Source organism: Nyctibius grandis, chromosome 5 (genome assembly GCF_013368605.1).
Source record: "Nyctibius grandis isolate bNycGra1 chromosome 5, bNycGra1.pri, whole genome shotgun sequence".
In the NCBI taxonomy this organism is placed as follows: Eukaryota; Metazoa; Chordata; class Aves; order Nyctibiiformes; family Nyctibiidae; genus Nyctibius; species Nyctibius grandis.
The window spans coordinates 42064326-42090162 of NC_090662.1; the positions used below are offsets into that span (position 1 = coordinate 42064326).

At 40.1% G+C, this 25837-nt stretch overlaps 1 protein-coding gene across 1 annotated transcript in view; it reads left to right on the top strand.

Moving 5' to 3' along the window:
- The first annotated feature begins 376 nt into the window (after positions 1-376).
- Positions 377-25837, top strand: part of RAP1B (RAP1B, member of RAS oncogene family) — a 32126-nt gene continuing 6665 nt past the window's right edge. The window contains exons 1-5 of the mRNA XM_068400877.1: positions 377-530; positions 19437-19521; positions 20931-20999; positions 24116-24172; positions 25598-25738. Of these exons, the coding sequence (XP_068256978.1) occupies positions 19465-19521; positions 20931-20999; positions 24116-24172; positions 25598-25738 (324 nt within the window). The 5' untranslated portion in view covers positions 377-530; positions 19437-19464. The remainder of the gene's footprint in view (positions 531-19436; positions 19522-20930; positions 21000-24115; positions 24173-25597; positions 25739-25837) is intronic.

Below are 25837 nucleotides of genomic sequence, written 5' to 3' on the forward strand. Positions count from 1 at the left end.
CCTCGCTGCCTCGCAGCCACCACAGCCGGCGGCGGTGGCAGGCCGGGGGAAGCGGCAGGGCCGTACGGCGGGCCGCCCCAGCGGGGTTTCCAGTCAGGGCAGCGCCGCGGGAGCGGCAGCCATCCCTTCCTACCCGCCCGCCCCTTCGCCCCCGCCAACAGCCGCTCCGCGCCGGGGGTGTGTGCCCGGGGGGGAGTGTCGGTGCCCCGCACAAGCGAGGCCGCCGCCCAGCTGGCCGCACCGCCATAGGGCCCGGAGGGCGGGCGGGGAACGGTGGGAGGAGAGGCGACCGCGCGGTGTCGCGCCGCGCGCCTGCGCAGGGGGAGCAGAGCCGCGAGGTCACCCCTCCCCTCCGCACCGCCCCCGCAGCGCCAGAGCGAGGCTGGGCGTGCGGCGTCACGGCGACGGCCCCAAGCCGCGCCCCGGCACAGGCAGCGAGAGGGAGCGGAGCGGGCGGCAGGCGGAGCGCAGCGGGCTCGGCCGGCGAGGCGGCAGCGGCGGTGGTCGGCGGGGAGTGGAGGCGCTGTCCGGTAGGTCGTGGCGGCAGCGCGGGACGGGCCGCTGTGGTGGTGGGGAGCGGCGTCGCTGATACAGGTGGCGCGGCGCGGCGGGGTGGGGACGGGCCGGTGGGGGCGGCGGTGGTGGCGGGGGGCGGGGGGGGAGCGGCGGCGGGGAGCGGCGAGCTGTGAGGGAAGGGGCACGAGCCTGAAACATGGCGGAGGAGGAACTGGGAGTCGCCGCCTCGTCCGGCCTCAGGCGCGGGGGGACACCGCGGGGGGGTGGGGGGGGAGAGCGGAGCGCTGAGGGACAGCCGCTGCCAGCCGGGCCGAGGGCCCGGCCCTGCCCTGCCCTGACCTTCGCCGCCACCCCCCCTCCTGCCGGTCCCTGGAGCAGAAGTTGGAGCGGAAGCGGAAAGTTGTAACCCCGCGGTTCGGGGCCGCGACGTGGGGCTCGGCCGGGTGCGGGGAGGGGCGGGTGACGCCCGGGTTCGGCCCCGCCGCGGGCGGGGAAGGGGACGGTTCCCGGCTGCCGCCGTGGTTGTCAGCGGGAAGTCCGAGCCGGAGCCCCACCTAGTCCGGTTGTCGGAGAGAAGCTGCTCGCTCTTTCCGGCCGGTGTGGGGGGGCGAGGCGGGGGGGGGAGGGGGACAGGCCGGGTGCGGCCGACGGATTGCCCGGCAGCGCCCCGAGACCGGCCGGGGCAACCCCCGCCGATCGCCAGTGCTTGTGCCTGTGGTAAGCACAGAGTGGGACAAGCAGGCAACGTCGTGGCCAGCGAGTTCCTTTCTTGCTTGTCATGAAATAAAAAGGAAAAGGGGACGGCAGGGATGTTCATCTCGTCTAAACACCCCCCCCACCCCCACCACCACTCGTGTCAAAGCAAATGGAAGAATTTGACTGATGCTTCCTGTGCCAAACCTGTCTAATAAGCCTTAGATGCCTTGTACCCTTCTGCCTGTGTTGGTGAAGAGGCAGTGGAAGGAAAGCAAAGTTTGCAGAGGGGAAAATAAAACCAAATCCGAGTGGTTTTGCACTGGCCTCGGGTTACAAAAAGAGGATAATAAGCCAAGGTTTCCTGCAAGAAAAGATCAGCTTGCTTTTACTCTAAATTCTGCCCTGAAGGGATGGGTTATACTGTTCAGGGTAAAAAAAAAAAAAAAAAAAAAAAAAAAAAAGTCCTTTCCTTTACTGTTGTGGGTATGATACCAAGGTAGTACGGTTCCAAGAGAGAGGGTGTTTCAGAGATGCCCAGCTTGAAAATTGCACAGGTCATGTATTCTTGCATTTAGATGTTTTGATTAGCGTAATTTGTTATTTCCAGCATATAACAGCTACATCTTGCCCCAGTGTGAAATGTGTGGACAGTGTATGACAAAGGCTTGTCAGTACTGTTTCTCAGTAAAATATACATTGAAATTACTGTTATAAGAAAGAAGACACAAAATGCTCTTTTTCATAAATTATAATTAAAAGGCAAAGAAGCAATCACATTGTCTTATATAGTAACCATTCAAAAACAAATGTATTTCCCTTTGGAAATAGACTCTTTTGTCCTCTATGGAAAACTTGAAAAATGAATCAAATTATCATCTTTTAGATGACTTGAGTTGGTGTTAAAATTGCAGTCTTTTCGGGGGGGGGGAAAAAAAAAAGAAAAAACTCAACAAAAAAAACCCTTGCTACAGTCAAGTCTTTTCACTTTCTTTATTCATTGCATCTTTTTTTACTCTTGCTCAAAGTCTATCCTGTAGACTTCATTCTAGCTAAAAATGAGCTGAGTGAATAGTGGAGGTTCACATCAAAGCCTTTGCAAATAAACTTTCTAACTAATAAGATGCATGCAGTATTTTATTCCTTGGTACTTACATTTTCAGGGATGCTTCTTGTAGTGGTATGAACTACTTTTAAGTTCCACTTGCAACTATAGTGTAAAGCTTTGATTATCTGTAGCTAAATAACTGAGTTTTGAGTTGCACTGTACAATATAAGTGTCGTGTACCTTTTTTGCAGCAAAGCAGATCATACTTGAAGCACCTGTCTGCCTGGGGGTGAAATAATCTGCAAAACCAAGTTGAAAGACTATAAGTGTAGAAACAGAACTTGTATATGGGGTGGAAAAAAAAACAATAGTCTTTTTACTGTCTGTAACTGTGTCTTGCTTCTGTTACTACATACGTGCACCAGATAAGTTTTCTGAGTGGAAATAAATTGTGCTATTTTGTTCTAAAGCTCTTCTGTAGGACAGTTCATCAAAAATAAATCTGAAGTGAGCCATGACAGTTGTCTTTGTGCTGTGCCAGTTTTGCGGAGTAAAACTGATGGTCTTTTTAATTGAGAGCCTTTCTGGAGCAGAGGCAAACAGAGGGGAATCTAGGTGAGGGCCTACAAAAGGAGAAAAAAAATTACTTAAATGGCTGAGGAAGGAAATGTGCTGAAGACTACACTGTAGCTTGTGATCTAACAGTTAGTAAATGTGACTGGGAACTAAAATGAGCAGTTGTCCACCTGTCATCTGTGATGTGGGAAGTGCAAGAGTCACAGAAGTACTTGAGTACTCGATGCTTACTGCTGTAGTGCCAATCCTGTCATCTGCAGAGCTCTGCTAGCTGCTCAGTTAGGTGCAGAGAGGTGCTCTTAAGGGTAAGAATGTCTTGTAGATAAAAACAGCCACTCTGTTGTCCTTGGGTGTATGGTAAGAGGGTAGGCAGGTCCTTTATGAATTGGCATGTCTTAAGTAATGCTTAAGTGACTTTCAGATACCTGACTGGAGTTTGAGAGTGTTCTTCAGGGTAAGCTCAAGGTGTCATGAGTTTTAATCAAAATTTCTCTCTTAATACACTAAGCATACCCTGTGCAACAGAAGTTCACGTTTAACTTGTGGTTGCAAGCACTGCCACTCTTTTGCCTCAGAACAAATACAGAAGCAGACTGAAATGCACTGTGTAATGTCAGTGCATTGAATCCCTGCTGAGTTGGGGCAGGCTGCTGCTGTGTTCTGTTGCATCTAGGTCAGGTAGAGGGATATTTTAGACAGCCTCCTGTTCAGAGAGATTGAAGGAGTATCTACACTAACTACACCTTCATATTCGAAGGTAAACTTTGTTTTTCTGCTCAGATGTAAAGATGGTCTGTTTCTATTCTTCGTGCATAAAGCAGGGAAAAATGAAGTTTTTTTGTTACTTGAATACCTTTAATAGGGGACCTGTTTTCAAAGTTGTTCAGCAGTTGGCTGCAGTAGAGCTTTAATATCTCACTTAAAGCATCTAATGTATCCCTTTCTCCTTAGGGCCTGTTAGCCATGAGAAAACAGAGTGGGACAGGGGTAGTAGGAACAATATTCTGATGAAGCTATGGTGCTTTGCTTGTAGTAGGCAAGCACTGTTTGGAGAAAGTCAAAGACCTTGTCTGCTGGCAAGGTTTCCATGGTTTTCCAGTTTCCTCTTGGAGCAGTTGAATGAAGCTACCTTCAAAAGTGGCAGTAGGTTCTAGTTTGAAGCTCTCATCTCTTGAGGTTTAGAATGCCTAAAGCACTGGACAACTAGAAGTGAAAAAGGTTTTTTTATTATTGTGTGTGCCTGTTTATGTATGCTGTTGTGAGCTCCTGACGTACCACGTGTTCCTCTCCTCTAGCAGTAAAGAAAGGGAGGAAAGTTGTAAACAGGTTGGAAATCTGCCTGTCAGGCAACTTTTGAAATATAAAATGATTTGGGGGCCCTCTAGCTATTCAGGATGCTCTTTTTTTTTTTTTTTTTTTTTTTTCCCCAAGAGCAGTGTTTTAATAGTAATTTTTATTACTGAAGCAGTAGAGTGAAAGTTACTGTAAGACCGTACAGGAATGTGTGCAGCAGAGTTAAAGGAACTTTTAGAGATGAACCAGGAAGAAGAGGAGGCATTTGACAGCATCTTGTATGCTGTCCCATTCAGCTTTCTAGTCATTAATCTAAGGACTTGATGTTATTTGAACTAAATCCCTGCTATGCAACTATGAAAAGAGACTGCCAATTACAGTGCACATGGTTAGTTCATTCTTGGCCAAGGGAGGAAGGCCAGACCATAGTGCAGGAGTGGGACAGCCTAGCCCTTCCAATGGATGCGAACATCCTGTGGCAGAGAAGCAGCATCTCATGTTTCTCTGCAGCCTGAGATTCTCTTCAGGGAACCTCTAGTTTCTTAGATCACTTTGTATCATTCCTGCAGCTGTTGCAACACAGGAAGGTGTCCTAAATCGGAATGACTTGACCAGGTCTTCTGCAGAAAGGATATTGTGTGCTGTGGTTACTCGTTCATGAAATAATTTTCAGTATAACTCTAATCGTAGAGCTGTGAGAAACTTTATATCCTTAAATTTCCGGACGTTATTGAAGAACTGGAACAGGGGAACAGTTTATTTTCATAACTGAAGACAAATGTAAAGTGAGGATCTGTAGTTACAGTTCTTGTCTTTTTTCGTAGAAACTCTGAGGAGAATGTGCTTTTTGCATCAAAATTTTTTTGACGTTGAGGTGAATGTTACTCTTACTTGCTTTAATTATAACAGTTGTTATTAAGTCTTGATTTCAGTAGGTAATCTGGATTAAAGGAAAGGACGTAGTTTAACAATATTTCCTTTAGTGTGGCTTACTTCATAACTTTATGTGAAATTAGATGGTGAAAGTTTTTTCTTAAATGAATTTGCTATCTATATCCCAAATAGTGTATGTTGGCTAGCCCCCTCTTCAGTTAATCTAAAATAACTTGCAAACACACAGTCCCTGCAACTGTTTCTTTTTGTTTCTCTGTATTAGTTGTCTTAGCTTTTGAAACCTTGTCCTATTTTTTCCACTCGTAGTCTCTGTTTCTGCCATCTAACCAGTTTTGCCGCCTTTTTTTTTTTTCATGTCTGCAATGAAGGGAGATTTCTTAAAAGCATTCTTCATATGTCAGGAAAAAGCAAAAAGAGTACCACCACATCTGTGTTAAAGATGAACTGCAGATATATGTGAGTTACCTGTGTGGAGTTCAAGAGGGGAGGTACAGGAGACAGAAGGAGGACCTGTACATTGCTAGGTGTGGCGCTTCAGCACTACTGAAATCAAAGTGTTTTCAGTAGCTTCAGGGCCAGACCAGCTACTTGTATTTTCCTAAAGGTTTCATGTATGGTCAGTATTTTTTCTTTAAGATGAAGCTAGTGTGCTGAACAGTGCTTGGACTGCATCAGAACCCAGACAATACTGATAGTTAAGTTGTGCAGTTGTACAATCCTTGCTTGCAGTTAGTCAAACTTCTATAACATCTGGTCTGATACTTGCCCCAAAAGTGATTCATTAGAAAACTAGTGGAAAGTTGCAACATGTTTTGTTTTTTCTGAATGTGGAGAAGGATAAACTGGAACATGGAATGGAAGTAATCTGTTAAGTAGAAGTTATCTAAGAATCTTATTCTTTGCAATACAGTATTTAGGACTCGATTATTTGTTTATAATGTGACATTCACAATTGAGAGTGAGCTGTACATGGCTGTGTGTCCAGGCTTATGTGGTTAGTTAAGTGTGGGGGCAGCCTAGCAACATACAATGGGGGAACTTTTATTAATCTTGCAAATCTGAAGCGGTTAAGGTGAATTGTTAGACATTGTGAGATGCAGTCAGTAACCCTCCTCTGATCTTTCATTGTGAAGCTACTTACAAAGTAACATTCTGAAAGCTTGATGTACAAGATGACGCATAAGCATAGCCTGCTTGGCTTCATGTGATTGCTTTTTGCATACAATATTGTTGAACAACTTTCTTGGGGTTGGGAAAGTGTATAAATTAATATTGCATGCAAAATCTTCTGAAGTTACATTTATATAGTAGTATGTATAAGGATGTATCATACTGTCTTTCTGTGACCCTTCTGACTTGTTTAAAATGGAGAATTGAAGGGCAATAGGCATTCTGTGAGTGTGGTGGTTTTATTCCCATTCAGGGAATGGTTATTTTGTTATTTACTACGTATTGTTTATATTGGTGCAAGTGTACAGAAAACGCTATGTGTTTTCATGGATTTTACGATGAGCGGCATCAGAAATGAGTTCTTGGCAAGTGTGACTTCACCTTCAGAGTTCTTGCACATACTATATCAGTCCATAGATGAAATTCCAAGGTAGTTTTATATCAACAGTATTCACTGAGTATAAGTATACAATTTGAGATGCCTTGGACTTGTGTTCTTAGTGTGCTGTAAGACCCTGTGTTCAAAATCCAACTTCTGCTGACATTAGTTATTTGCAAATATGCCGTGCTTCCAGAAATTGGTGTCAAATTGTCATCTTAGTGCTTGGTGGAACATAAGAGACTGTGTGTAGTAGTCTTGTGGCATCAAGAAGGAGCACTGGAAGAGGCAAGAATAGCTGACTGTCATGCTGGAGAACCACTCTTGCATTTTTCTGATGTATCTTTTTTGACTTAAGTAGCAGATTAGGTGGGATCTCACCGAAGAAGAGACACCCTGTTACTTGATATGGATCATCGTGGGCATTAAGTTTGGAGGCCAATAAAGAGAAGTCTGTGATATAAACAGGCATTCATAACTCTCATTTTTTAACTGGATGCTTGGTCTTCAAATGTTCTTACTTTTGGTGTACCATTTTCTACTTGCTTTTTATACCTGAATACTAGAGAGAAACAAGCATTTCTGAATGATACCTATTTCTGTTCATTTTATGTTGTTACAGTTTATTGTTACCTTTTCACCTTTCTTTATATTTGAGCAAGTCCATTGCTCGTTTTTTTAATGATGCTCTGGGTTTCTTCTGATCTCCCTAAACTTCTTATTTCAGGAAACGCCCTAAGCTAAATTGAGGTTCAGCCAGAGACCTCGCATAGAAAACTTAAGTGTGATAGCTGAAGTTCTGCAAAAACCTTGTAGCTGAAAACAATTTTTTTTTTTTTACAGTTTTACAATTAAGTGCTTTAGGCCCCACTGTATGTGCTGGTGTTTGGCATCCTTTTCATCTGTGTGGTGCTTTTCATCAAACTCTTAAGAGTAATCTCAGAAGAAAAGTGCTGTATCTGTGTGAGTAGGAATTAGAGTGAGAAAGTAAGAATATTTCATGGGAAGCCTAGAATGAAAAGATAAAGTAGGTTGTACAGTTTTATTCTTGATGAACAAAGAAACAAAGAAGTCCTGATGCTACTTCTTCCTTTTCTGCTAGAAATCTGGGTCCTGTCTAGCCAGGAAACTGATGAAGATGCAACATTAAGTGCATGTTAGTTTGGATTTAATTTAACTACAGTAACCAATATTTTTAACAATGTGCAGTCTTGCTGACTGAAAGTACATCCTGCTTCTAGCCAGAGGCAAGATCTTAAGACACAGTTTGCAAATACTTTTTTCAAAGACAAGTACATCAACTTGAAAATATTTGTATTTTCAGGTAATGTAATTCTTCCATTACTTAATCTTATTGTGGACTACTTTTAAAATGAAATTCGGTGCTGTAAGTTTCAGAGAGGAAACTCAAGCCTCTCTTCTGAGCAGAATGCTGAATCTGCTGTGATAATGGAAGTGAAAATAAGGAACCATTCACAGCCTTATCTACAGAAGGTTGAAGTCATAGATCCCAAGAACCTAAACAGAGGACACACTGGGTAAACTGAGAGCACCCTTAGCAATGTGGAAATAAAATACTGTGGTTTCATGAAGGATAAACTTGCTTCACTGGAACAGTCAGGGTAGACTGAAAAGTCATTCTTCCAGTCAGGCTTTGCCCAAAATATAGCTTGTTTTGAGGTGCTTATATTTAACTTGCTGGAAGTAAAAGTCATCTTCAGTAGAAGATTTAGGATGTAGTAGTAACACTTGTTCAAATGCTGTGGTGATTGTCATAGTCTAAATAATAGATGACTCTTAGAAGACCGGACATTCTGATTTGTATTTAGAAAGGTCTTCCCATCCAAACCTCTGGAGCAGATTTTAAATTTCAGTATGCTTTGGACATCATCTGCTACCTTATCAAAGTAGGCGTTTGATTTGACTTAACAGCAGAGTGAGTCTTAAGGTACAACAGGTTTCTCCAGAAAATGCCAAGCTTTGAAGATGCAGAAGAAACAAAAAGTATGGTCTAAACAAGAACTAGAGTGATCTTTAGAAGATTCAAATAGACTCTTGTGGAGACTTGATTGGACAAGTTTAACCCTAATTAATTTGGTAACTCTACTAAAGATCTAGTCCATGTAATAGAAAGTGGCGTGGGCATGAGTGATTCATATTCATTTGGTTAAAATTATTCAGCTTTTTAGGTGGTGTTCTGTCTGTGAGCTCAGGCTTTCAAGCATGAATTGCTTACGTTTGGGTTCCTGCTCATAACTGTCAGATTCTTCCTTCTCCTGGAGATACCTGACCCATTAAATGAGACTTTTTTGGGGCTGTCTAAGATGCATCAGCTGCTCATAAAGCAGATGCAGAACTACAGCAGTTCACAGCTTGGCATGTTAAGATAAGCCAGCATTTGGTTTAGTGATTTTTTTTTTTTTTTAATATACCCTTGTCTGAAGCTCGGGACAACTTAGCAGTTGCCTCAGAAACAACCAAGTTGTATGTGCATATGCATATGGGCAGAGGTGTGGAGGTCAACTTCTACAGCTGTCATCTATCTTCTAGTCAAGGTATGTTTGTGAGTCGGACATTCCCTGAGGAGCTGTCATCCCTAGGTTCAAGAGTCTACTGCCTTGCTGCCAGAAACAGAACATGATGTTCTGCCCCAGTTTTGGCCACTTCTATTAAGCATTTCAGACCTTTTACAAACACGCCTTCATCAGTGGATTCAGCTAATAAAGTGAACTGTAAAAAAAAAAGCAGTTAAGGTTGCACTTCCACTATTGCAGAAGTAGCAAAACCATGTGGCAGAAGGTGGTAGTTATTGCTGGGTGTTGCTGTATGCTTTTTTCAGCTTAACCTCAGGACAGATGTCTCAAGCTTTAACAAAAGAACTGTTTGTGAAATTCTGTATAATTTGGGTGACTTTGAGTGACGTTTGCTGCTCATGTTCAACTACCGTATTTCTATTAGGGAAGTATTGATTGAGAGGTTAAAACAGACATGAGTTACAGTTACTTGGGACTTGGCTGGTATGATTCATTTATCATGGAAGAACTAATTTTATTCCTGTTAATGAATGCTAGGAGCTAGTATTCTCAGTTTGCATAGAATCAGTGTCCTTTCAATAGATAAAACTTCTAATCTTAATTAAAATGACGTATGGGAATTTGTGAGAATGCTCTCAGGCTACCAACCTGATTTGTAATAGAATTGCTGTAAATCATACTATGGAAGGATACTTTGTATGTAAAGGGTCCACACCAGCCAGTCTTAAATGGCCAGTAACAAAAGATCATATAATGAAGGAAATCTATATATCTGTGCCTTGATGATGTGGTGATAATCTAAACAAACCTGAATCGAAACGAAACTTTTAATAATGAGTACAGTGCAAGTAATGATACCTTGGTATGAAAGCTCCGGCATTGCCAGGGGTGTATATGATGTGTGGGTTATAGAGAAAAATAGGAGGGACAAAAATTCAGGTGGTGTTGGAATTGCAGTTGAACTGAGCATTGCCTTATGTCGGTAGAAGGAAACCCCATACAGGGCTTTACTGCTTCAGCAGCTAGTGTCACAATCGGAGTAGAGCTAGGATTGCCAGATGTTAAGCAGGTAACACATGGAATTTGAGGCTAGGGCTTGTTTCTGGAACAGAATTTAAACTGCCTTTTTCCAAAGAAGAGTATCTTAAGCCAACTGGCAAGTTTATTCTTGAAGTAACTTTTAAACTGCACCAGTGCATTTTTACAAGAGAAGTATCTTGACTCTGAAAATTTCCATGCCTTACTTGTACTCCTGCTGTTTTTAACTGTTTTTGTAGCTTGAAAGATAAAACTTATTGTAACAATTATGTGGAGAAACAAATTCTTATATCTGCTTTTAATCATATCAGGTAAAGCATGTTGGGTATGCCATGACATGGCAGTCCATTAATTGATGAAAGTTTTAGAACTAAATACTGATACTTCTCTGCAATGATGGTAGAGCCAAATTCACAGCAGTAAATTGCTGTCTCAGTTCTCAAAACTTGCTGTATGGTTGAATACTTAGCTTATGCCTAGCAAGATCTCGTAATGTGGTAATTATGCATTCTCTGAATTTAATATACTTGCAGTATTTCTAAAAATCTGAGTGGTCTTTTTGTTGTCTCCCTGGATTTTCTTTGCAAGCATAAATATTTGCAATTCAGTTTCTTCAGGAATTCGGAGATCATCGTTTTAGCTGAAAGTCTGACCGGTAGAGCATGCACAAACAACTTCCATGGAGGGTGGTGACTATTTTACAGAAATAGGGAGAAAATGCAAAACCATGGCAAACAGTCACCAAAAATAAGAATAAATCTGATAAATGTTGAGGCTTAAATAGACTCTATAGCTTAGGTTTTGTAGGGGACTCCAAATTTGAATTGACATATTTGAATTTTTGCACAACGTTGAAACTTGAACTCAGTAAGTGTTGAAGCATAGCATATTTTTTAGTAGCTTAAGAATGTTCATTACATCACTTGCTTTGAAATGACTTTTTACACTTTGTATGAAACTACTGCAAGTTGCACATGCTTGTTAGCCTCTCACATAGGAAGCTTTCATCTTGAGATACCAGTGACTTCAAGCAGACCAGTTTTCATCCTTAGAACATGCATTAAGTTTGTGTTCAGATTTAAGATCTAGCTGGGAGTTTACTTTGACTTCAGGGAAAAAATTAAAGATTTTTATTCAGTTATACTAATTACAGATGGTAGAACTAGTCTCACAAGGTAAGCTCATGTTAGGTGCTTTGCAGAAATTGCCCCTGTATGCAGTATTAATCAAGGAGGCTTCCTTCAATGAAAGGAAGAAAACTTGGTTAAGCTATCTCTGTGGGATAAGTGTCCCTGTGGGCAGTTCACGGAACCCCTTTACACTTGGTGCCCTGTTTGTGCTGCAGGATCTTGTTCTCAAGTCTCTGCCTTTTTCTCAGGTGGTTAGTATGGTGGTGTCATGTCACTGGATAAGCTTAATCACCCAGACAGCTTTTTGAAAATCCTCTGAAGATTCTCTGGCATCAGTTAAAATATTTGAACATAATGGAAGACATATTTTTGTCCAAAAAAATTACTGTATTGGTGCCCAGAAGAACTAGCTGTCCAACTGACAAAATGCTTGTTTGTCAAGGCAAGAAGCTATCAAAACCAGGTAAAAACTAGAAACAAAAATTGCTTCTAGCTTTGTTTACCTAACAGTTGACTTGCTTCCAAAGAGTCTGCATTAGTAATGAAATAGCTCTACTTCCAGGAGTCTTGAGTATAAAAGACTTTAATTAGACCTGATCAGCTTTTCAGTGTATCTTGTCTTCAGAATTGATTTCTGTATGTTTTCTATAAATAAGTGTGAAAGTCACCTCTAGAGTATTTTAATTTCTCTTTTATAAGAGATACTGCTTCCCTGTTGAGTAAGGATTATCTGAGTTGCTTTAATTCCTAAAGCATCTAAAAGTTGATGAAAATGAACAAGCTTCCACTTCGGGTTATGTTGTCAAGGTGCTGCTTAGGCACTGAAGTTATTCTGAGGAAAAAAGAACACAACTTCTTGGAGCTGAGGGATAAGAATTTAGGACTTCCCCTTACATGTAAGGATTTGGGGAATATTAAGAACAGCACACAGTCTCTAATTAGTTGCTTCCCTGAAGAAGGAGCTCTAAACCGAGACTCAAAACTCAGTGGAATCTGGATGGTGCACACAATTAGAAAGATTTAGGTATGGCTGTCTGAGACTGCTACAGTACCAGAAGTGGGAAGCATCTTGTCTGGGAAGACTTAATCCTCTGACCTGGGTTGGTCCTGTGACTGAACTAGAGCTATTTTTCCAAATGTCTGACCATTGTCGTCTTGTTTCATCTCAGGGCTAGTATTCCTGCTCTGAGAATCAGGGTTTTTTTTCCTTGGCTTTTTTCCCCCCTCCACTGCTAATTGTAAGCAGGTAAACCAGTTGGTTAATTTGCTTCAGCTGTCATTCTAATGTTTGAAACTTTTTTTTTTCCCCTCATGAAAAAAGTTGAGATTAATTTAGGAGTGCTGTTCCCAAGGTGGTTCTAACAAAGTGTCTCTTCCAGAGCGGCAAATGTGGTGGGGCAGAAGCATTATGAAAATTTCAGTGAATACACTGCAACTTCACAATACAACCAGAATGTCAGGATCTGAACAAGAATCATGGTGTCTATAAAGTGATGAATAATCATGATCCCTTCTGAAAAGTATAATGCTTCTGGGAGGCACTATTTGTTTAATTCGATACCTGAACAACTAGTTCACATAAGTAATTCTCAGGGATATCTTCAGGTAGTGACTGTATTTAGTTCATGTCTTTGGCCTGAGCTCCAGTTAAAAGTTTCATTTGGTTTACTCTCACTTGGAAAGATTGGATTATTAGCTTTCCCGTTCCTCAGACAGGTAACAACGTTGAATCGGAAACCAAAATTTGAAGCTGAAGGAGTTGAAAGAAAACTAAATTCTAAAAAAAAAAAAAATACACCACAAAAACAAACCCACTTTCTTAACTATTATATCAAGCCCAATTACCAATGGTATTTGAACTTTCCTGAATTCTTCATTTGTTTGATGCTTTTTAGGAAAGCTTTACAAGCAGTAAGTGTGCAGTTTCTTCATTCACTGCTAAAGTAGGTTTTCTTATTCCTCAGCTTTCTTAGCATCATCACTTTGGTTTGCCTTTTTCTGGAGACATGCTTCAAGAAATTGTTCAGGAAAATGTCCAGGAGGCACTTTTTCCTGGTTTATCTGATAAAGGCAGAAGTGGAAAGCAAGTTCCACATTCACAGTCCTTGACAGATGTGAAGCTTTTAAAATACTTCATTTCCAGTGAATTGTCTTGGTTAACCTTTCTTCCTTCTGTTCAAATGGGTTTATTCAAAGACCTGCTCATCCTTCAAAGAGACTCTTTACTGGAAAAAGTGTCCACGTGCATATAAAGCTCTTTCTCCTCTAGTTTATCAAGTACTTTAATTTTAAGAAGTGTGCTGTGAAGAAGTAGAATTAAACAGTTACATTAATACACTACACTAATGCATTAATACATGCATTAATTAGAAAAAAGTAATATGAACAGACTGACGAGAGAGGCTGCACAGGTGTGGTGGTTTTATGGACTGTTGCATTTCAGGAAGTATGCAAGGCAGTTACTGAAGTGCCACTCGCAGTTAATGGAGGCAGTCTGAAGGCAAGCTCTGTACTTCAAGAGATCGTATACTTGAGACAGCATTGGAATCCAGTTTATGTGAAAAAGCTGTTTTCTCGAAGAAGAGTCACCTCCCTTGTTTTTCTCTTTTGAGCTAAATCTTGCATTAGACATCCCCAGAGTTCACAGTTATGTCAAATATCTGTGCATATAAATACTTAACTCAGCTGTTCAACGCTACTACCCACTCCAATTAAGAGTAAAAAAGCCTTACTTTTTGGATGCTTCCTATCTTGTTCTTTAGCGCCTGCATAGAGACTACAGTTGTCAGTGTTTTCCTGCCTAAAGATGGAGAGGCAGAAAAATGAAAAAGCAAAGAAAGTTGGCATTGCTCTCACTCCTTGCAGGTCTGTCACCTTAAAGGTAGCCAGCCTTCAAAGCAAAATTTTTTCTTAAAATAGACTCCACTAAATGAAGAGGGATTCAAACATGTTACTGGGTTTTATTTGCTAGGAATAAGTTTAAACCTATTTATATCTAATTGTTGGGTGATTTGGTGGATACTCCTCCTCAACTGTCCAATAAGTCTGGGGGTTTTTTGCTTATCTGTTACTCATTATCATAGTCTGTTAATTTCTGTTGTGCCCATTTGAGTATATCCATTTTACAGCCCTGAGACTGGGTGATCTGGGGAGTACAGACAAATACTGTTGTTGGACTTAACCCTGTCCTATTCTAGAAATGCTGGCCATGTTGTGATAATAGCTCTAGCTTTAGGATGCTCGGTTTTAGACGAGGAAACACATAAACTTGTCTCCTTATTTGAATGACTGAAATCATGTGATCTAATGATCTTTTTTCCTCCTTTCCAGTTAATACAATTGCTTTCTGATAGCTTTAGAACTGAAGGGTATCATTGAAATGACTGGTTAGTACAGACTGTTGAAAATTATTCTTAAGGTGCTACATTGAGCTCTGTCTTGACTGTACAAATGGTTGCATTATACAGTCTTCCAAAGTTCTTCTAGTAACTTCTTTTTTTCAGGGGTGGGAGGGGATGACCATATGTGAAATGCAAAGCACAGACTTTATAAAGAGATATTGCATGCACTAAGCCCAGTATCTGGTTTAGAATGGCTAGAGAAGTGGGGGGTTTTTTTGGGCAGAAAAGGAAATCCGCCAGAAGTGAGTTTCCATCTCAGGTTTTATAGTTTGCATCTCTTTCAACAGTTGAATTTTTTTACTTTAATGTCTTGCTTGAAGCTTAATGGTTTCTGTTTCAAATGCTATCAGGTAACTGAAAGATAGGGTGCTTTATGGCTTAAACCTCCTCTTTTATAATTTGTCTTCTTCCTCCTCTGCCCCAACTCATTTGTCATAAATGAGTCAAAAGGAACTTATGTTGGCAGTGGATGGAGCTGAGTACAATATTAAGTTCCAGAGTCAAGCATTGTGTCTATCTGAAAAGTAAAGTAAGAGCAAGATTGAGGTTTAGGATGCAAGCAGTCTGTACAACACGTGATATGGAAAAATAGGTTTGAGCTAGAGCAGAGTCAGGTCAGGCTAGGTGAAAATCACTGGGAAGTCAAGTTCAGGCAGGATCAGAGGCCTAACTCAGTCTGGGGCACACTTGCAGCCAATAGCCATACCAGTCAGTGAAAAAGTGCATGCTAGGCTTTTATTCCAAATAGTGTGGCAGACTGCAGTGTCCTAAAGCAGCTCTTAGCATCGTAGGCTGGTGGTTTCTTAGTTGAGATGGAGGCAAAGATCTGTAACCAGGAAAGTTCTCTTAGGAAAGTTCTCTTAGCTAGGAATTGAGTTTTTCTTTTCTGTTGGAAGAGGAAGGTGAAGTGACATAAGGACTGTTGCTCAAAGCCAGTGGGGTGGTGGATCTAAGCGGGAGCAGGTGATAGATGGTGCTTCTGGTGCGTGCTGTGTTAGCTTTCTTAAAGTGTTTTGGAGAATACACTGGCTTGTGTTTCATTCCAAGATGCCATGGCCAGAATACCTGACAATAGACCAGTGCCGAGATGCCAAGCTTACCTCTGCTGTATAGGTGTGTATAATCCTATATAAAGGATTGCTGTGTGCTCTTGGCGAGTTAAGGAGTAACTGTACAAATGACAAAAAAGTTGTCAGGGAGAAAGAGGAAGTTAGTGCTTACATTGCTGCTCATTGCCCGAGTTCAGAGGGAAGGTCAGAGAGAAATGTTTGAGTGTACTGCAGTCTGGCTTTGTCACATCTTCAAATATTTTAAAAAAGCTTTTTGCTTAGGTGCTTCAGAGATTAAGAAGATTGGCTAACCAAGCTGTAATTGTGTGTGTATATATATATGCTTAATTATGTACCACCACTTAAAGTAGTGAAATTGACTCCAGAGTGTTGTACAGCAATTGGATATTTAGGGCTGAACTTCCAAATCTGGATGCTGAAAGAAGCTTTGGCTTGTGTTAAATTCCTGAATCCCTGTTTGAGAGCCAAAATGGAATTGCCAGTCTCTCACTAAAACCGAGTTGTTAGCTTCTTATTTCAGGATTTGGAATTTTCTTTAAGGAATTGTAGATCATTCAGTTAGAAAAAGTCAGAGATTACTCAAAACACTAGGTAAAACAGATACTTGGTAGCTGCTGCTGAAGTTCTGTTACTTTGAAATTACTGACAGCCTTCATTATTGACATCTCCATATTTAGTTGATAACTTCAGACTGAAGACTGAGAAATTCAGCTTAAACTGTTCTTTTCAAGACTGTGAAATTGCTGCAATTCACCCAGATTACTGTACTGGGATTTCCCCTACACCCACTACACTTGTGTCATTCTAGTGACAACTTTCCAAAAATAACGGCATAACTGAATGTTTGTTTTGAAGAAATGACAGGTAATGTGGTTATAGGCTTAACTCTTCATGAGTTTAAAAGGTGCGTTTCAGTACAGTTAGAGACAATCCTTTTTCCTAGTTTGTAGAAAGGCTGGCCAATTTACAGGTTTGTGGATCTAATTGAACATTTACAGTGGTGCCAAGTAGATTAAACTTGTGGTGTGAATGGTTCTGGTGGTCCACGTTTGCAAAAAATCCATGTAGGGAAGGAAACATAGTTTTTAAAGTTGGAGTGAAAAGATGTTCTATTAAGTGTGAGAATCACTGAAGAGTCTCAAAATTTATTGATAACAGAAGCCTGTGGAGAGACCTGCTTTGCTAGGCATTAAGTTAATTTTATTTGCTTATGGCTTTCTCCTTGTGTTCCTATTGCTTGCTTAAGGCGCAAGAAATGGTTTAGGTAAGTGAAGGATTGCTCATTATGTGTTTGCAAGAAGAAAATTAAATAGGATCTGGCCTGTTGATTTCTCAAGTCTTCTGACAACGTGGAGTTAATCAGTGATGGCAAAGATGAACACTAACATAGAGGTGCTCTTATTTCTATGTAAATCATCTTCGCATTTTGTGTTAAACACCTAACAGATGGTGTGACTCCCAGAGATGCTGTGAGATTACTGCTGATGAGAGGGGTCTGTCTTACCTTGCTTCCGCTGCTTACATTGTACAAGCACCTGTGTTGGATTCCCTGCACTTCCCGTCTCCCCCAGCCCCCAAATTATTTGTCCGTTGCAGAGGGCTTCATCTTTCTGAAGGGGCGGAGAGGGGAGAAAACAGGTAACTCAATCTCATAAGTGCTAGAGCCCCTGCAGGAAGGGAACTGAGACCTTACTCCCAGGGCAGGAGCAGCAGTCCTGTTAGCTCAGTTGCTAGCAGGACTGTTAAGAGGTGTGTTTTCTTGAGCAGTATGACCTGAAGATATGTCCCAAAATCTGTGGCCTTGTTTTGGTTTTGCTCGGTCATTTTCAACAAAGATGAGCAGGAAGATCTAGCAGACTGCTGTAGGCAGCCACACTAGCTAGTGTGGAACAGGTCTGGCGTGTAGGAGAGGAGTGGTCTTAAAAGGATATTTTAGTTGCCTCCAGTTATTCATGAAACTACAGTCATTGTAATTGCGGTTAGACATCTATCAAAACACTAATCAACTTTCAGACTTCAGCAGGGATTCTTTTTGAAAACTGACTTCTGGGATCCTGCTGTTCTTCTTGAGAAATGTTTGTTTGCTGGGAAGAGATTGGTTTAATTTTCTTATACAAGTCTCTCTCTGTGATACTTTCTTTAGCATTTAGGTGTTTCAGAATGATAAAATACATGCTATATCCTCTTGGATAATTGTTTCTTATCAGTAGTAACTGTTAGCTTTACTATAGTAGGGTTTATTCAATATTTCTTTATGGGAGAACGGTAATGAGGTAGAGGAAATACTGTATCTGATGGTTTGCAGCATTTTATTGCAGCTGCATTAGGAGTTGATAGTTTGAAAATGGCCGCTGTATTAAAAAAAAATTAACTAAGCCCTTTTATCAAACCCTGCTTAGTGAACTGGTTTGTGGTGTCATGGTTGTACTTTCTGCATATAGATCAAACTTTGGGTCAGTAGATACAAACTTAAGATGTTATTTCAAGTAAATGACAATACAAATAAAGAAATGCTGTTGCCCAATGAAGTTTCCCATTCTGTTTTTTTGTCAGCATGCTGATGCTTTCAGTTCTTCAGAGGAGACCGGAGATGTTTCATGCATGTCAGCTTATATAAGCAAAATCATTTACATGCATGTATATATGAAATTACAAAAACTTGTGTGATATGAAATATGTTTGGGGGATGGGTGAGGAAGCGATGTAGTAGTTGTGAAATTTGAAACATGTTTTTAGAATTACTGCATCAGTACCATAGGTAACAAATGTTAGCAGCTGTTCACCTGATAAACCTATTCAATACTGTGAATGTAGTGGTTGTAAAACTGCAAGCTCTTTAGGCATCTGTGTGGCTTTTGAGAATATTTGTTTTGGTCTGTTGCAAAATACATAGCGCAAGCAACTTGTGAACGAAAAATCTTGAGAAACCTGTGAAATACCTTAACGCTTGCTGTGTCTATAGCTGAGAGGTCTACAGACTTGTTTGCATGACTAGAAAAGATTTTGTAGGTTTCTGGAAAATATATGAGCTGAACACACATCACTGGATGATATGCTGTAATCCAAGTAACTGGCCTGTCAACTGGAGTAAATGAATTTCTATGACTGATTCCTCCTTGCTGTAAATAAAGGAGATGAATCCATGCAGAGGCCTCTGAGGAAGTGATAGGTGCACATAGGTGTGAGTAGTTCTTCCAGATACTTGTGCACTTTCTTTGAAACATCTGTGATATTTTGGCAAGATCGCCATACCGAGGTCTTTATTACAGAAAGTCTCAACCTGTTCTTGCCTTTTCTCTAAATTACTGTTTCATGGGATATAAAAATCTCCATTTTAAAAACTTTTCCAAGTCTGTACTATCTTGACTGTGAAATTAGGCTAGATAACGTGTGAATAATGGTTCTTCTTTGAGTGTTAAAATCCTGGTAACAAGAAAACCTTAGAGGTACTTTATTTGTGCTAGATGAAAAAGTAGCATTGTTCAGCAGTTACCGTGTCTTGAATAAATGTAGTTTCCATATTGTGTGATAGTTAAAGTGACATCCTGCTTATAACGGTATCTCTCCTGCATTTATCAGCTGGTATCAATATTATCTGCTTATGTCTTGTCATATATGCAATCTTACAGTGGCTGTAGTAATGCTAAAATTGTTGTCCTGTTGATCAAACTGGTGAATGACTTGTGTGTTTTAGGTATTGAGGGTGATTTATCTCTTGCATCATGCGTGAATACAAGCTAGTGGTTCTTGGTTCTGGAGGTGTTGGAAAGTCTGCTCTGGTAAGTAGTCGATGAGGCAGTTCAGATATGTTTTCTTAGGCTTCTCATGTCTCCTTTTTCCCTAATACACTCTCTACTAACCCATATTTCTTCTATGTAAGTGTGCACAAATAAACACAAATGTAAGTAATAACTGCTGAGGGTTCCTGGGTGGAATAGTTACATCCTTTACTGGGTGTATCCACATCCATTGGTGCGCTCTCGGGTGCTAAAATTTTGGGACAGGCTTGGTTGATAGTGCTTCTTGGTCAGATCTGTGCCTGTCTTACACAGTGAAGTGCATAGCCACAGCATTATGAAGGTCTCTGGTTTCACTGGGTAATCCAGCCACAGGTCTGTGGGAAATCAAGCTGCTTCATGAAACTTGCACAATGAACTGGTTTGCCTGTGTCTGGCCTTGGTAACTCGTGTCTCTAGGAAGGTCTTCAGGGTGCTGTTTGCTTAATGTTTGATAGCAGTCTCTAAAGCACTAATACTTTTTTTATGCAAATATAAATATATATTTTCATGTTTGTAGGAAGTTTAGCATGTTTTCTACATCTTTCCCTGCAAGTAGGTATATAGCTGTGGCAGGTAGATGATTGTAAACCAAAGAACTCATGCATTTTAGTTAAACGGTTACAGAAAAGTTTAGTCTGACCTAGACTAGCACTGAAAAAGTTCACAGGATAGGATGTTCTCAGCCTGCCTAAGAACTTTTACATCTTTCAGTTTAATTGTGCACCTTACTATAAAGTAAGGTCTAGAGGTCCACTCTATCAGGTAAGAACTATTCTCATACAACGCAGTTCCTAAAGGAAAATTTGAATGACAAATCATCTTAGATTGTGAAAGAACTTTTCCCTTCACCTCTGAATTCTTTATCTTACTACAGCATTTCTGGATTTGAACCTGTCTGCTCTGACTTGGCCATTGAGTCTTAAAGTTCCACTTGACTTGTGCTAAAAACGTCCTACGTGCTAGGTACACAGGAATGTCCTACTGAGTCTAGTTAAGACTAGTAAATGCTGGCAGTTGTTTTTTGACTAATTCCTGTGCTGACAGATAAGTAGCAGAAGATGCAGTAGTTCTAAATGCAAATGTAAAAGCCATACAGCTGTACAGTATCTTATTCAACTAGAAACTAATAATGATTCCAAGAGATAGACCTTAAATCAATGCATGCTTTAATTCTTATGCTTCAAGTGAGAGTGGATAAAGGAAGGTGTAGCATTGCTTCATCTAACAGTACTTAGTTAAATAGGCATATACATCTAACTTCCTATTGTTTCTTATAATTTATAGTTATGTCAATTTGCCTTCAAAAATGTAATGGATAACTCGTTATAAACCTAGAACAGTAATTTGTGTACAACGCTTACAAAATATCACTGTACAAGAAGAATCTTACCAGAACTTTTGTGTTGCAGACTGTACAGTTTGTTCAAGGAATATTTGTTGAAAAATACGATCCTACGATAGAAGACTCCTACAGAAAGGTACGTGCAAAAGACCTCTCTAGTGTTACAGAAACTTAAAACTGCAGTACATACTGTCAAATATTTGAGTCGTTGCTTGAAAAAGGTTATGCCTGGTCATGCCACTTAATATCAGGTAACTTAACAAGTTTAAAATGTAAAGGTGCTCTTAAAGTCTGTCTAAAAGGAATAATTCCATTATTATAAAAGGAATAATTCCATTATTATAAAAGGAATAATTCCATTATTATAAAAGGAATAATTCCATTATTATAATTCCATTATTATAATATAATAATTCCATAGTTCCATCTGAATATGAGGAGGAACTTCTTTACTTTGAGGGTGGCAGAGCACTGGAACAGGTTGCCCAGGGAGGTTGTGGAGTCTCCTTCTCTGGAGATATTCAAAACCTGCCTGGACGTGACCCTGTGCAACATGGTTTAGGTGAGCCTGCTTTGGCAGGGGGTTGGACTAGATGATCTTCAGAGGTCCTTTCCAACCCTAACCATTCTGTGATTCTGTGAATTCAAGACTAGCTTTTTAGTGTTTAAGCATAATACCTTACTAGCTAGTCAGTAAAAAAACAGTAATTTCATTGTCAGCATTGGGAACATTGATTTTTTTTTTTTTTTTTTTAATAGTAAAATACACTACCACTTCTTATTTCTTATCATATTTATCATTAGTTTGTGTGTGGTAGTATCTGCAGGTAGATTTGGACTTATATGTTGGAGGTGCTAAGCTTCTTTGCTACTAGGAAAATCTGCTAAAAACAACTTCACGTTCACCTTCAGAACACTGGAGGCATCATACTGTATTCCTAACAATTTAACTGATAGCTTGATATGCTTCCATTAGATGGGTTGTTGTTTTATTAATAAGTTAACACAAACCTATCATAAATGAACAAACACTTAACAGTGGCCTGTTAGTTTATCTCTTCCCATCTTCAGCATGACAGGCTGAAAGGTCTGACTCTGCTTGAATCATCTTGAATCTCCATACTGCTCACTCTTCAGTTTCAGCTGAGACCATGATTAATATTCCAGGCTTAAGATAGTTTACATCTGGGCTGCTACCAGAAGAGTTAACCATTTGGTGAAGCAGATTCATTTTCGGCTGTGTCAGTTCCTTAATCTTTCTTTGTTTTTTTTTTTTTTTTTTAGCTGAATTACTTTTCAGATGCATTGATACTCTGATGTATCTCACCAAAAATGCCAGTGTCTATACAAGGGAGGCAGGATGCACAAACTCTAGGGAGTGGGCAGAAACTGCAGGACCTCCTCTTTCAGCACTGGGCTACGTTTGTATTGGAATAAAGAGGCTGCATTAACAGCCGTTGCAGCGTATAGTTACCAGAATCTCTTCTGAACAGTAGAGGAATTAGTGAGAGCAAAATGATAATTTCACACTTGTTTTCTTTGACCTCATAGAAATCTATATGCTGGAAAAATCCTCGTCTTTCTTAAGCATGTGGGCTTCCAGCCAAAGCTAGAACTCTTATTAAAGAGACAATAGCAACAAAAAATTCTATGTAGTGACTTACTTTTTCTAAATTAGAGGAGCAGGAATTTTCAACCCTATAGTTGGTGCAGGCCTTTGCTGGGTCAGGCCCAGTAAATGACTCCAAAAATATTCACAAGCTGTACTAAAGTGAAATGTTCCCTTTGTTATATATTTACGTTCTTCAGGTCATGCTAGATTCAGGATTCTTTGCTGGGTGAATTTTTTCAAAGACAAAAGTAAAGCCATCTCAAGAAATTTTGCCTTTTGTTAGCTAATTTTTTTAGCAAAGATCTTACAACGTTCATTTCAGATTTGGTCCTGAAATGACTAGGAATATCTCTTATGTATTCTTCTTTTCAAATCAACCAGATTGTTGAAGTCTTGCTTAAGTCTGGACAACACTATATGCAGTCATTTTCTTCTCCTCACTGCTAGTTTCTAACTTGCTGCTTGACTTGGGTGGCTTTAAAATGTATTGGTTTGGCAGTTGCAATTCTGTACTATTAATCTTAAATCTAATTTTATGATATTTGAAGTTGAGAGGATGTGGCTTGAAATATTTTAAGTTTGTCTGGAACTAAATAATTTGAGCATGAAGTCTTGAAACTTGACACCTTGGTTTACTCCCCAAATTTTTCTTCATAAAGAGAATAATGCTGCTTAATTAGCTGAATAACTTTGTCAGCAATACACACTAAAATAGTGGCTATTGAAGGAATCTCCAGCCCTAGGGGATGTAGGGGAGGTATGAGAGGAGTGGAAATACTCCTCTTCCCCGCCCCCAAGCTTAAATCTAGTTAAAAAAGAAAAGCTCAAAGTTAAACTAGTGATAATGCATATGTCAGGAATAGGGGGCACGAAGTTCTTTGAGTGCTGATCTGCCAACTAGGAATTTTACATGCAAATGGAAACAAGGGAAGTGTACCAATAGCTTGAAAGAAAAAAAAATGTGGGTAGCCTGCTTGAAACAGCTTGAGGGCACTTCCATGTCCTTTGATGCCCTCACGGCCATTTTTTTTTTGAGGTAGAAACTAGACAGAGAAACTCTGACATAGATACAGAAACTGATCCAGCTTCTTAAACCTTCTACTTTTTGCAAATTTTTCTAAGCTGGAGCAGTTTCCTAGTTAGTGTCACTAAAGGCTTGTTTTGGGGACACCACTCTTAGTGATTTTCTTGGTTTATTGCTTGCTCTGTACTACTTACTGTCTTGTTGATGTAAATTGTATGTATTAAATGACCATTTAGTATGCCAATCCGTCTTTCTAGCTTTCACCTGTAGTTTTCTTTCAATCTGTGAATGATCCCTGAAACAAGTAGAAATTAGTTGTACTAGTTGCTGATAATCATCATTACAAATTTAGCAGCCTCATTTTTAGTAATCAAAAATCCCTAATCACTTGGCAAAGTGGTACTTGGCTGCTGACGCTGCTTTTGAAAATGTCACTAGGGCTCTTTGAAAGGCTTCTTCCTGCTGTTTTCAAAGTGTATATCCATATAAACTTCTTAAGCCATTATGTTGCTTTACGCATTATGGATTTGCTTATAAAATCACACAATTTCTCGTGTCTTCAGAGGGGAGAGTTGCAAGAGAAAAAACTCTTAACCACATCTTTCTCTCTTGACAGCAAGTTGAAGTAGATGCACAACAGTGTATGCTTGAAATCCTAGATACTGCAGGAACGGTATGTAAAACCAACTTTCCTAAATACTGATATAGTGTTAAAACCATCAAAAGCTGTAGGGATGTAAATGATGACACGTTTCCTTCCTCATTCTCTAAAGAGTAACTGTGGTCAGTCCATTGAATTAAAGGAGGTTCTTTAACATACTAGTATTTAAACAAAACTTGAAATTCATTTTCTGCTGCAATACTCAAGTTTCCTGTGAGCTCATGTTCTGTAATAGGGGAAACACGAGATGGAGAATTTTAAAAGAGGTTGTGCTGCTAAGTTTATATTGCCCAGAGGAAAATTTAGGCCCAATGGTTACTCGGCCTTGATTTCTGTTGCTGTAGAGAATACATGCTTTCTTTTCCTCTCCTTTTTCTTTTGTGTGTGAGATGTACTCTGACATTGGGATAAAAATAGTATTGCTTTAGTCAGCTTATGTGAACTCAAAGCGCAGGGTTTATGCTGACCCTTTGCTTACTGGTCAGGTTTTTCTCTGACTTGTTCCAAAGTCTACTGAAAGCAGTAATTTCCTTCACTGATTCCTGTGAGCACAAGCTCAAGACCCTTGGAGTATAGCATGTGTTCTTTGGACTACAATAGTAATCTGGTCCAATAATTTATTTAAATTCCATATTAGAATAAGGCCATGTAAAACTACAGAAAGATGCAGTGGCTGTTCTCTCGAAAGATAATTGTGCTTTTCATCTGACATACAGCAAGGGACTTGGTGAGTCAGGCACAAGATAGCCAAGACACCAATGCAAGAAAGGCAAATGCTGTTCCACAGTCATACTGGTGAGAGCTTTCAAACAGGGAGAAGTCAATGCTGCTATGCAGTGCACCAGTGACTCTTCATATGCAATATTGTAGTTGTCACATTTCCTAGACTTCGGTGACAAGTCTGTTGAGTGTCTCCATCCTCTATCTCCTTGAAAATTAAAGTAGAATTTAACATAGGGAAGTGTCTAAACTACGAAATGGAGGCTGAAAAGGGATGTATTTACTTTGTGATGCATTTTAAAGAACAGTCAGGAGCTGGGAAAAAGTTGATATGTAAGGAAGCATTTGGGAGGAATGTAACTTCTGTAACTTCTGTAATCTACAGATTACACTGTAGCTTCTACTCTACCTCCTCTCCTTTAAAATTACTTTAGTTTCTGTGATTTTTTTTTTTTTTTTCCCCCAGGCTATAGTCCATGGCAATATCTAGATATTGTTCAGCCACCCCAGATAATGTTTCAAACCAGATTTATTTAAAAGTGGTTCAGTTTACTGTAATGCTTATAGTCAAACAGTAAAATATTGGTCAGTTTAAAAAAGGGGGGAGGGCACAAATGCATCGTATTTGAGATCTGTTTGTGACCTCAAGTATGTGGCAGTTCATGTAAGGAAAATGCAAATTGACTGCAACATCTGTATCTTTTGTTTTAACTACAGGAACAGTTTACAGCAATGAGAGACCTATACATGAAAAATGGACAAGGTTTTGCATTAGTATATTCCATCACAGCACAGTCCACGTTTAATGATTTACAGGATCTAAGAGAACAGATTCTTCGAGTCAAAGACACTGATGATGTAAGCATCTCTAAAAATGCTGAATAGTTATCTTTACAGTTTTGATTACGGATGTTGTAATGTATACACTGTGATCGGATAGCTTCCAAGCTTTAAATT